The sequence below is a fragment of the Suillus subaureus genome (genome assembly GCF_016647635.1).
Source record: "Suillus subaureus strain MN1 chromosome Unknown BJ212scaffold_101, whole genome shotgun sequence".
Taxonomy (NCBI): Eukaryota; Fungi; Basidiomycota; class Agaricomycetes; order Boletales; family Suillaceae; genus Suillus; species Suillus subaureus.
The window spans coordinates 8,108-20,888 of NW_024538657.1; the positions used below are offsets into that span (position 1 = coordinate 8,108).

The 12,781-nt window shown below is 43.7% G+C and overlaps 1 protein-coding gene across 1 annotated transcript; it reads right to left on the minus strand.

Annotated features, from left to right (window-relative positions):
- Window positions 1–2,154: 2,154 nt before the first annotated feature.
- BJ212DRAFT_1211635 (uncharacterized protein) lies at window positions 2,155–2,631 on the minus strand (the record flags this gene model as incomplete). The annotated part of the gene is made up of 1 exon (XM_041329240.1): window positions 2,155–2,631. A coding segment is annotated over one exon (477 nt), but the record flags the coding sequence as incomplete, so codon positions are not given.
- Window positions 2,632–12,781: the final 10,150 nt, after the last annotated feature.

The window sequence follows — 12,781 nt, forward strand, 5'->3', positions numbered from 1 at the left end:
CTTCAATTGCCATTCTGCGATGGCTGCAGAGTACTTATTCTTCTTTGCCGACAATAATTTGACCAAAAGTTTGATGAGGTTCCAGACCAGGCCCAGGTATAACGCCATGAAGGCGAAGACTGAATCCTTGGTCAGTTCCCAAGGGACACCCAATGGTAAGGAGGTGTGATCAATGTCTGCAAAGGTGAACACAAATTCTGCATCAACATCAGCCCGCAAGGAGGATTGTGATAGGTCATGAAGCAGGAACCTACAATCTTTGGCATGGACTTTGAAGCTGTCATCCTCAAACACCTTGCCTTTGTGCCACAACTGCCCTCCCATTTGCATTTGTCCTCCAATGTCCAGGAGAGTATGTACAGCACTCCTGTGTGCATTGTAGTTGAGGAGATGTTCTCATTGAATGTGAAAAAAGATGTGGTCATCCACCCATTTGGCAAGTGGACCCAGACCCACAGCTCGTAGTAAGTCAATGCCAGCATCTGTGATGTGGCCATAGGCACCTGCAGAGGGTCCCATGCCAAAGGTGACACATGTGTCGATGCAAAAGTCTCCATCTGGGAGACAGACCACTGCAGCTGCCCATTGCGAGGCATGCAAAGGAATGGTACAATATGCTTCTGCCATGTTGCATGTGGCCACTTGGGACCCTGGTGGGAGTGATCGTATGATGGTGCAGATGGTGTCAAATGTACCCCAAGTGCATGGGAAATCATCGGAGTTAACACTTGAGTTGATTGACCTGTTGGGATAGATCGTAGAAGGGACCAGGGGGAAGGAAAAATTCTGTATGATGCAAAACTTGCCCAGCTTCCCTGGTTTGGGTATAATGGAGATGGGAGAGGACTGAAAGGGACCCAGAAGATGTAGTAGATTGTCATGTGTGAAGGGACCAATATAACATCCCATGGTAAGTTCATGGTCCAAGATAGTCTCAAAGGCAAACCGAAAGGTGATGAGCGAGGGGCTATTAGGCGGGGATTGAGTATGATGAATACTGGGGATGTTGATGTTGAAACCTGACTGAAGTCCTGCCGGTAAAGTTGGATAGATGTCGATAAGGTCATGAGCATGAAGTTGACTCTCCCATATTGCATGATTATATGGGGTGACCGGCTGGTGTCACCTGTGCTCAAGAACAAGCTTGGGCTCCATGAGATGTGGCCAAGCATCCTGAACACACATGTTTGTCGTTGTGCTGTCGACTGGGGCAGCTTCACATGTGCTGCCAGTCAATGCATAGTGGTTTGTCTGAGCCTCGCAAAAGGAGAGCTTTGTTGGAGTGAGTGGTGACAGCTGGGGCACGATGGCCATGTACGCTGTCTTGAAAACCCAATTGGTGTGCAGGTGCATGAGAGTTTCTCACTCCACTACTCTTCTTATTGGCTCCAGGAGAAGCTGAGCGACGCCAAGCTTGTGGAGACATGGACTGCCTTGAACATCTCAAACACTTGTGGGAGGGTTGTTCACCCTGCCCACTTCAAGAACTATTGCCTTGGATCTGAATCTGATGGTAAACAGCCATGAGATTAGAATGCAGGTGACCACGATCGCAAATTGATAAACGCCAATGCAACCGCAAGATTTCGAAACAGCACATGCAATAACACATAAGGCAAATGCACAAGACAGAAGGTGATGCCGATGTACAGAATTATCAATGACATTTGATAATTGTGATGAGTTAAAATAAAGAAAAACAATCAGTGATGGGTTACTTCGAAATGGCTACAAATTACATACCTGGGGGTTTGGTCTCAGGTTGTCTGAGCGGATGAGAGATGACCAATAAACTCACTCAAAGGTGCGTGCTAGGGCCATCTTGTTGATGACCGAGATGTCCCATGCTCCTTTGGCTGAAGTGATGGTGCTGCGCCATGCACAACATTGTTCTTCTTGGAACAAGAGAATGGCCTTCTGAGCCAACATATCATGGGAGTTCCAATAGTGATGAACCATGATAGCTCCCCAAAACTGTGCTAACATTAAAACTCTTTGCTGAGCCCAATCTCGATCTTCTAGCGCTACCACTATGCATGGTACTGCTTGAGAGAAATCAGCCGGTGCTAGGTTACAATCTGGAATGACTCCTGAGGCGGGTTTTGATGACACCGTGTTGATCCAGACTGTGGAACCATCCTTGCCCTTGGTAGGTACCATACTGTCATTGTCTCGGGTGCAATGATTGATCATCACATCATCAAGACTGTGATTGGTCCAATAGTATAGTTCAACATAATGACCCTTGTCCAACTTTCGCAAGGCGAACTTGGAAACTAAAGCTTCTTCATCATTGACAAGTGGATGTGGTTGCACTGGAATTGGCAAATGCTTGAAACAGTTTTTCTTTCTCTCATCTGCTCTCATTGTGGCTTCCTCAAGTTCAAGTACAGCCTTCTGCCACTCTGCTTCTTCTTTGGCTAAGCAGCGCCTCTCAGCATTCAAATGTTTGTCTTCTATGACTTGTTGATGCCATTGTAGACACAAATCTTCATTGGTCATTATCCAGATGTTGCGGAGAGTCTCTGCTGCTTGAGCTTCTGTGACATTGGCATTGACCATGCTGGTGCAGCTGACTCTATACCATTTGGTCATAAAGTCTGGGCATACTAAAAAACTTGGATCTGTCATATCCCACGATCTGGACCCACGTTCCATCATATTCCCACGCCTTCCGAGCCTACATCTGGACCACACCTCATATCCAACTCATTCCCAGATCCCCTTCCACTGTGTGCTCCACACCTCAGCAGGATCGACTACGCTCCAGATTTACCCCTGAGCTCCGGACCATCAGATCTCCACTGCTAGCCTGAACCATAACCCCCTGTCCCATCCACCCTATGTGCACTCCATCCAGCAAGACATTCGGACTTCACCTCGTCTCGGGTTCCGGACTCTATCCACCTTCTCATATCCTGGTCCTGTATCCACCTTGTCTTCCGGATCCCCAGATCTCCGGACCTCCGGATATTAACTCCGGACCTATTCCCACCCTCTGTCCGATATCCTGCGCCTATCCCCATTTAGGCATTCTCTGCCTTCCGGTTTTCAGTTACCTCTTGTTCCATCTTGCTTATTGATCCTTGTATAAGTCCTCATCTCCGAGTTCATTTACTTATGTTCCGACTTACTTACTAATGTGTTTCCACATGCTTGTACATAGCCTTGCTCCTTTGCTTACTGATCCCCTCAGATATTGTTCAGTATATAACCCCTGTAGATACTCCTGTAGTTCCTCAGTTTGAATATCAACTTAGATTTGCCCAATCCTCTCTCAGACTTTGGTCCACCTAAGTCTGTCCTACCCATCAGGCATAGGGATTGATTCCCTAGGCCGGAGCTCCACCTTTCCGGCACTTACCCTCTTTCCGGACTTAGCTCCAATCCCTGTCCCTCCAACTCTACCTTAGGGTAGTCTACCCCTGCTTGTTTCTACATCGGACTTCGTCCAATGTAGCCCCTATTCCTTCTGGACCTCCGGATGTCCTGTCCTTTGGACGTTCCACCCTCCATACCTTCGGACATCCTGTCCTCCAGACCTTCAGACCTCCTATCCTTCCATCCTGTTTCCTGTAGAAGTATTACCTTGTAGTGGGAACTCTCCTGAGCACTTCCTGTATTCCTCCAGAACTCTCCCGTGCTCCTCCGGACATTTCCCATGCTCCTCCAGAAGTCCTCTAGCACTCTCCAGCAGAGTAGCCAGCCTCCGGAAGTCCTCTGGACTTCATCGGACCATCATCAGACCTCATATGAAATGAAGGGCACATACTTGGGTAAGGGGCACAGTGTATGAGCTGAGGCCAAGCCCCTCTGAGTCAGTCTCTCTCCCCCTTGAGCAACATGGTTCTTAACAGGATCAGAACGTAACCTGTCCATGTTATATTACTGAATATTAAGCTTTCCACTTATTGCAGTCTGCTGCTACTGCTTTTAAAGGCAGAATCAACTAGAAGATTGAAACACCAGTTATGACACTGGAGGCTGGGTGATGGGGAGAAGAAAGAAGGCATGCACATTTCCTACCTGAAATGGCATAGACTACATTCTAACCATGTGCTCGTTCCTTGCACTTAGGGAGAACATGATTTGTGTAGCTACTTGCAAATAGTCATTGTTGGTGGTATGAGCGTCACTGGCTTCTCATTGGCTGGACTTTCAGTCCATATCACTCCCAAACTCATTACTAACTCGCGAATCAAATGAGGCACAATTCATTACAACTCGTAAGTGCTGAGTTGTGTCAAGTTGCTGCAATTTCCCACCTCAATTCGATTCAATTCGCCTCAGTGGCAACACTACCACCAAGTCCTTCACCAAACCAACCTAGTCCTGATGGGTCAAAACCACTGTGGCAATTATCGGACACTGTGTCCATGAAAAGATTGTCGGGAATAAGTGGGACAATGGGTACAAATTCATATTTTGAACCCCCTGAGCTGTACAACAGGTTTTTCTGTAGGTGCTCTGGCAGCTCCATGTGGATGGTGCTGCATGCCTAGCATGTGCTGAAATATAGCAGGAGGATGGGGATGATGGGGATGACATGGGGTTCATACAGAAGCACCTTTTATTTACAGGTCTGTTGCATAGGAGGATCTGCCATATATTCAATTCATATCTACACACAACTTGAGTGTGGTGTGTCTGATGGATCAAGCTAGATATTAGCTACAGCCATTTGCAGAACACTAGGCCAAATTTTTTTCACTACATACACAGTGGTATTTCAACTTCTACTCTCTGATCAGATATGTAGGGCATACTAGTTATCATTGTGAACTGGGCTCATGGGTGCAATAGGAAAAACAGCAAGAAATTCATGTCCATTGAGAAGCTCACCCAAGCACCATTGACCTTTTTTCTTGTACTGTTCCAACACCACTAAAGGCTCAGTGTGGTCAACATAAAACTTGGTGAACACAGATGTGCAGCAAGTATAACACTCAGTGATGCAGTAAGTCACTGAGGTCTACTGAGTGCTAAGCAATAGGTAAAGTTGTAAGTGAACCAAACATATGTAAACTATGGTAATGTCCAATGTTTGTCCATTATCCAACAAGATGATATAGCTCTGTTGTCACAGCTGTCTTGGAAGAGTGAACCTCTCAGTTGAGTGGCCTTTAGATAGCTAATGGGGGAAGATGCCAGAATGCCCTTTGCATGTTGACAAATGAAGTCCAATTCAATGTCCTTGATATTAGCAGCTTCATAATTTTAGTATTAACATCTGAATATAATGAGGGTGATACAGTGGCTCAAAAAACTGTCTGCATGTTTTGACATTTTTGACTATCTATGATATTGTGTGAGAACAAACAAATGGCTCAAGGACATGCTTATACCACATTGTAGTATGGCTTCAGGGCTTTCATTTGAGCCCTACACCGTGGGAATCGGTGGAGATATGGTGGAGACATAAGGCTTACAAAATCATGACTCATGCGGACAGTTTTTTGAGCACATATTAAAACTATATAAATCATCATTTATGACACCATAACAATCATGCCACCATTAAATAAATTATAAAGTGGTGTCATTATGTCATTTTAAAACCATATCTAACTATACAAACCAAAAATTTCCATATGTCATGGTTATATTCACCATGAAAGCCACCTCCCCTGCTCAAAGGGATAATATCCTCTCTCTTTCCTATTCTGGCCTCTCTGCTTGTCAAATTTCCTCTAGAACTGGAGTATCCAAGTCCACTGTGGCCAAGTTCATCAAAGAAAGTCACACAGACAAGGAAAACTTCTGTGAAGGGTGTCCATCCAAGCTCACCTCTACTGATAGGAGGGCTATTATTCAACATATCACTACAGGAAAGGCTGATAATGCTGTCCAGGTCACCTATTACATCAATTCCACCATCACATTCCCTGTCTCTTCACACACTGTGAGAAACATTCTCAAGACAGCTCATCTCAGGTCAGTAACAAGGAAGAAAAGGCTTTCCTCTCTATCACACATAAACAGAGATGACTAACCTTTGCCTTAGCCCATCAGAATTGGATTACATGGACTGGAAGCATGTTATATGATCATATAAGACCACAATAAATAGGATTGGGTCAGATGGCAAGGTATATATGTGAAAAAAGAAGGGTGCTAGTCCTCTCTGCATATGTGTGATAGAGAGGAAAGCCTTTTCTTCCTTGTTACTGACCTGAGATGAGCTGTCTTGAGAATGTTTCTCACAGTGTGTGAAGAGACAGGGAATGTGATGGTGGAATTGATGTAATAGGTGACCTGGACAGCATTATCAGCCTTTCCTGTAGTGATATGTTGAATAATAGCCCTCCTATCAGTAGAGGTGAGCTTGGATGGACACCCTTCACAGAAGTTTTCCTTGTCTGTGTGACTTTCTTTGATGAACTTGGCCACAGTGGACTTGGATACTCCAGTTCTAGAGGAAATTTGACAAGCAGAGAGGCCAGAATAGGAAAGAGAGAGGATATTATCCCTTTGAGCAGGGGAGGTGGCTTTCATGGTGAATATAACCATGACATATGGAAATTTTTGGTTTGTATAGTTAGATATGGTTTTAAAATGACATAATGACACCACTTTATAATTTATTTAATGGTGGCATGATTGTTATGGTGTCATAAATGATGATTTATATAGTTTTAATATGTGCTCAAAAAACTGTCCGCATGAGTCATGATTTTGTAAGCCTTATGTCTCCACCATATCTCCACCGATTCCCACGGTGTAGGGCTCAAATGAAAGCCCTGAAGCCATACTACAATGTGGTATAAGCATGTCCTTGAGCCATTTGTTTGTTCTCACACAATATCATAGATAGTCAAAAATGTCAAAACATGCAGACAGTTTTTTGAGCCACTGTAACTCACCAGCATATTTCACCAAAGCATTGCAAGCAGCAGGGTGAGATGAGATGAGACCAGTGATGTTAACATGGGTGAATAAGGTATGGCACTTCAGAGCTTGCAAGAGGTGGGTTGTGATGTAACACTGATGGACTGCTTCATTGATGACAAGCTGCATCACCCAGCCAACTTAACAAAATCAGAAGGTGAGCTTTGTAATAAATTGAGATAACTACCTTTATTTTCACCATAGTCCCAGACTGTGGCAAATGCATGTCCATAAAGTTGAGGATGCTCACTCTCAAGTGGGTCAATTTGGATGTAGCAGGTTACCAAAACACTACTCTCCAGGTGAGACAAACGTTGGGATCATAGTCTTGCACTGATCATCTTGACCTGTTTCCCTGTGTAAATGATTCAGCAATGGCCAATGATCAACATCTCAACTACTGACCAGCTACAGTAAATTTGGAGATTGTAGCTGCCTGTCATATTCCACAATCTGGACCCACATTCCATAATATTCCCACACCTTCCAAGCCTATGTCTGGACCCCATATCTGACTCATTCCCAGATCCCCTTCCACTGTGTGCTCCATACCTCAGCAGGATCGACTCCGCTCCAGATTTACCTCTGAGCTCCAGACCTCTGGATCCTCACTGCTGGCCTGATCCATACTACCCTATCCCATCCACCCTATGCACACTTCATCCAGCAAGACATCTGGACTTCACCTTGTCTCAGATTCTGGACTATATTCACCTCCTCATATCCTAGTCCTGTATTCACCTCATCTTCCAGATCCTCAGATCTCCAGACCTCCAGATATTAACTATAACTATCTCCAGATGTATTCCTGCCCTCTGTCTGATATCCTGTGCCTATCTCCATTTAGACATCTCTGCCTTTCCAGTTTTCGGTTACCTCTTGTTCCATCTTGCTTACTGATCCTTGTACAAGTCTTCATCTCTGAGTTCATTTAGTTATGTTCCATCTTATTTACTAATGTGTTTCCACATGCTCATACATAGCCCTGCTCCTTTGCTTACTGATCCCCTCAGATATTCTCCAGTATATAACCCCTGTAGATACTCCTGTAGTTTCCTCAGTTTGAATATCATTTTAGATCCTGTTCTCTCATCTTAGATCCTGCTCTACTTGCCCAACCCTCTCTCAGACTTTGGTCCACCTAAGTCTGTCCTATCCATCAGGCCTAGGGATTGATTCCCTAGGCTGGAGCTTTGCCTTTCTAGTACTTACCCTCTTTCTGGACTTAGGTCCAATCCCTGTCCCTCTGACTCTACCTTAGGGTAGTCTACCTCTGTTTGTTTCTACATTGGACTTCATCTGATGTAGCCCCTATTCCTTCCATACCTTTGGACATCCTATCCTCCTGTCCTTCAGACATCCTGCCCTCCATACCTTTGGATATCCTGTCCTCCTGTCCTCTGGACCTTTGGACCTCCTATCCTTCCATCCTGTTTCCTGTAAAAGTATTACCTTGCAGTGAGAACTCTCCTGAGCACTTCCTGCATTCTTCCAGAACTCTCCCACATTCCTCCAGACATTTCCCATGCTCCTCTGGAAGTCCTCTGGACTTTGTCAGACCATCATTGGACCTCATATGAAATGAAGGGCACATACTTGGGTAAGGGGCACAGCATATGAGCTGAGGCCAAGCCCTCTGAGTCAGTCTCTCTCTCCCTTGAGCAAACCAGTTCTAAACACTGCCTGATCACCCCAAATACCATAGTTAGAACTGAACAAATTGGCACACAATTTCAGTGTATCATTGGAGACTTCACTGCTCACTGTCATCTTATAGGAGAAAGAGGTTTTGGATGGAGAAGTGGGACAGGGGAGGACAAGGCCTCTTGTTGGGGGAGTTACAGGTGTTGTCATTGACTGTGACATGATTGGAGAAGATGTGCAATTAGGTAATTCATACTAACACACATATATATTATCAAGCATGGTCTGTGCACTTGGAACCTGACAGCAAGATTGACTCATAAAAAATAGCAAACATTTTTTGTCCCAATGGACAGTGTGCTGCAGGTGTATGGACATGTAAATATTATGGTGTAATACTGTGAAAAAAACTATAAGAACTGCTTGATACATGAACTTGAAGCCCATCCTCACAAGCTCATCCTCACAAGTCCATCCTCACTTACTATGTCAAGTATCTCTCTGAGTCGGTCTGGCACAGGCAATATTCACAACCCACATCACTATCCTCATCACTATCCACAGCTGCCAGCACATCATCAGCAACCTTTCATACAACATTATCTGCAAATGCTGCACATACTGCAGCACTATCTGCCACCTTTGCAGCATCAGTATTATCCACTGCACTTCATTCACACTGGCCAGCCTCCATACCAGCAGTATCTTCCAATGCAACTGGCAAGGATGCAACTGGAAGTTCTAGCTCCCAAGTACCCTCCAATGCAATTGGATCCAATCCCAGAACTGTCCCAGGCATCATCAAAAGCCCCAGTGTCATCCCAAGTATCAGCAAGACTGTGACAAAATCCTAAACCACACCCTGGAGTTTTTAGTTTTGACATTGACATTATTACAGGTGACATGAAGCATGGATTTTATGGTGAGACTGACATACCTTGGGATGACTTCAAAAGTTGTGTTCTTGCATACCTGAAGAAGTCCAGCTTGTGTATAAGTTCATAGGTGATGACAGCAAAGTTTCTCACCTAAACAATGTGGAAGTATTTGTTACAATACCCACTCTTTTTCCCATCATCATTGCAGATGCCTTATGGCTGTACTTCTAACGCTTCCTTTTCACTGTGCTGATTCCTCATGGTCTCCTTTATCTCTGACTCATACTTTGTTTTCCCATGAACCTTCCTTTCTTAGTAGTTGCTACCCTTCACCCAGCTTGGTCTGTGTATGATTCTCTTATGTATATAAAGCCTTAGTTACTGCTTGTATTTTCCTTAACTTGAATCTACTCAGTTCTCTCTAATACTTGAACTCTAGATCCTGTGGGAGTCTAGATGATTGCTCCTGAGGGAGGCATTGACTTGATAAGGCTTAGCCCTTGATTGACCTTGATCCTTGACTCCTTTATTGGAATAACACTCTATCCAAGTTTGTAACAATTTCAGTATCACTATGGATTGACTTAGTCACAAAGCATCCAATGCACATACACAAGTTGTTGCTTTAGAGGTAAAGAATGCAGCAGTAAGTGATTATCTATGTCGCATCAATTAAAAATTATTTACAGTTACTCCAAGGCCAAACAGACTACCACCAAAGTGAAGAAGAGGATATGTGAAGATGATATTCCTCCAGCAATTGATAAGGATTCCATGCAGTTCAAAGCATACAAACAGCTCAAGTGCCACATTTAATGTGAGCTTCACCATGACCATTGTTTCATAGATCACACCAGCAGCTATGATAACCATTGTCATCTCAATCATGCTGAGATGACTCTCTGGGCTAAAAAGATTGTAAGTTCCATGCCCATGCTTGCAGAAAAAAATAAAAAATACCCTTAGGCTCTTGGTCATGCAACAATTTACAACCCACCTCACTGCCTCAATTTCAACCATGGCCCAGTCAACAAAAAGCCTTGTCACTTGAGGTCAGGATTATTACCTGAAGTCCATGTCACCATACAAAATACAATGGCCAATCCTATCATAGTTTCCATGTCAAAGACTCCTAGTCCTCCACTGTTTTCATAACAGCATGACTTCGAGTCTGCAGCCCAGATCCCTAACACAATGCTGCCAGACTATCCAAAAATTGGGGTGTTGCTTGCACTGATTAATGCCAAAAGACCAGAACTGCAAATTCATGAACTTGAAACATCCCTGCTAGATGCAGGGGTGGTTTTGTTGAGCCAAGTAATGCTTTTACCAGAGGATGTGTTGAGTGTCATTGGCAATATGGGGCAAAAGCAAGCCAGAATCCTCCACAATTTCACTAAATTGATGGTTCTGCCACTCCTTGGACTCCTCAAATCCTATGAGGAGCCAGAGATAGAGGAGCCAGAAGCACCTAGCTCAGGGACTCAGGACAAAGGGAAGGAGCATACTATCGGGACTGAATATGATATGTGGCAGGAAGGAGAATCGGAGTATGGAAGTGGTGAGTATGATGAGTATGAGAGTGATGACAAGACTGAGGGAGATGGAGAATTCCTGACCTAAGCTGTTAATCAGTGATACAAACTAACCACTTAGTAAAATAGCACTGCCAGCAGTTTCAACATGCCTGCAAGGTACTTGCACAAAATCAGTAAAAAGTATGTTCTCTACACAATGTATTCACTATGCTTGTACCAGCCATGAGCCTTTTCACTTGTAACAATGCCATATACAGCTTCCCATATCAATACAGATGGATCACAGGCTGGACCCTCAGTCTCCTCAAGTATATAGTCATGGTTTGACTGAAGCCATGCCTTGATAGCTGAAAACACCTCCTCAATAGGATTTAAATCAGGTGAATAAGAAGGCAAGTACAGGAGCCACATGCCACTACAAAAAAAGAGAAATCAGTATTGTTTGAGCAGGAAATAAGGATAATGCACTGCTCTTCAACCATCTCACAAATACCTTGGACTTTGTGGATACTTTCATTGTCCATGACAAACACTGAGTTTGGCATGGGCCAGGGCTGCATTTGGTCCAATACACTAGCAACAAAATTCCTGAATTCTTCACCAGAGAACAAATGATCTAAAACCTTCAAGTGGAGGATACCGTCAAGTGACAGAGCTGGAAGAATTGAATATCTAACAAAATGTCAAGGCACTGACAAGAGAGTTTCTGAAAAAGTACCTTTTGCCACATATGAAAAATCCTGCTGCCATGTGTGCTTTCTAATAGGAACCCAAGCAAAATCACAATGTAAGGAAATCCTGTTGAAATGACACTCATCCACAAATACAAGGTGCTCTGGCCAGAAATGTTCCCCCATAAGCATCTTATAGGCAGCTTGATCATCTTTATTGCATTTGACAGAAGGACATGTAACCTAGATAGTACTGTATTGAATCATACATATCAGTAAGGACATGAGTGATAACATACCTTCTTCCATGTAAACCCTCACCTACATATCATTCTTGAAATTGTTGCAATTGAAACTTCAACACCACAAGTCTCCTGCAGTTGATCTTGCATCTTGGTGAGGAGAATATCTGGTTGTCACTCGATACATGCCTCAAGGAACTGAGAAATAACATATAAGTAGTACTGAGAATAAGTAATAACTCACATTTGCATCAAGACTATCAAGGATGTGGGGTTGACCTGCACAAACTGGTGTCCTCACAACTTCACCAGTCTCCTGATATGCCTTCCAAAGATATCACAATGACCGCTTGCTAATCCCAGTATAATAACAAATCATTGGGTCCTTGGCATTTAGCAAGCTCATTTGTAGAGCAACTTGCTTTCATTCCTTAGATATGTATTGTCCCATCTGAGTTATAGATCAAGATTGTCCATCAGAAGTTAAAAGTTTGTTGTTCCAACTTATTGCTGAATGTATGTAGTGAAATTTTTTTGGCCTAGCATTCTGCAAATGGCTGTAATCCATCTGGTAACTAGAGTACAGCTAGGGTCTGAATACTATTTTATCTATGCTCAATCTGAATATGGCCATTTTCTTGTTTCCACAGTGAATATTGCTGCTAGGGTGCTTTAAACCCTAAGCTTAAGCTAAAGTTCTGAAGTTCATAGAATGGAGCAGGCTTCTTCCCAGTCCCTGATTCAAATGTTGATGTTATCTGGGTAGTTTAGTCAGTTCTGACAACCAGCAGAACTGGCAAAACTCCAGGCTACATACAGAGAGGAACCTTTGTGGTTTTATCCTCAAATGCTAGAAAATTACATCCCCAGTTATTCCAGGATCCAAAAAGCCTAGGGGGAAGAGCTGGTGGGGGTAGGAA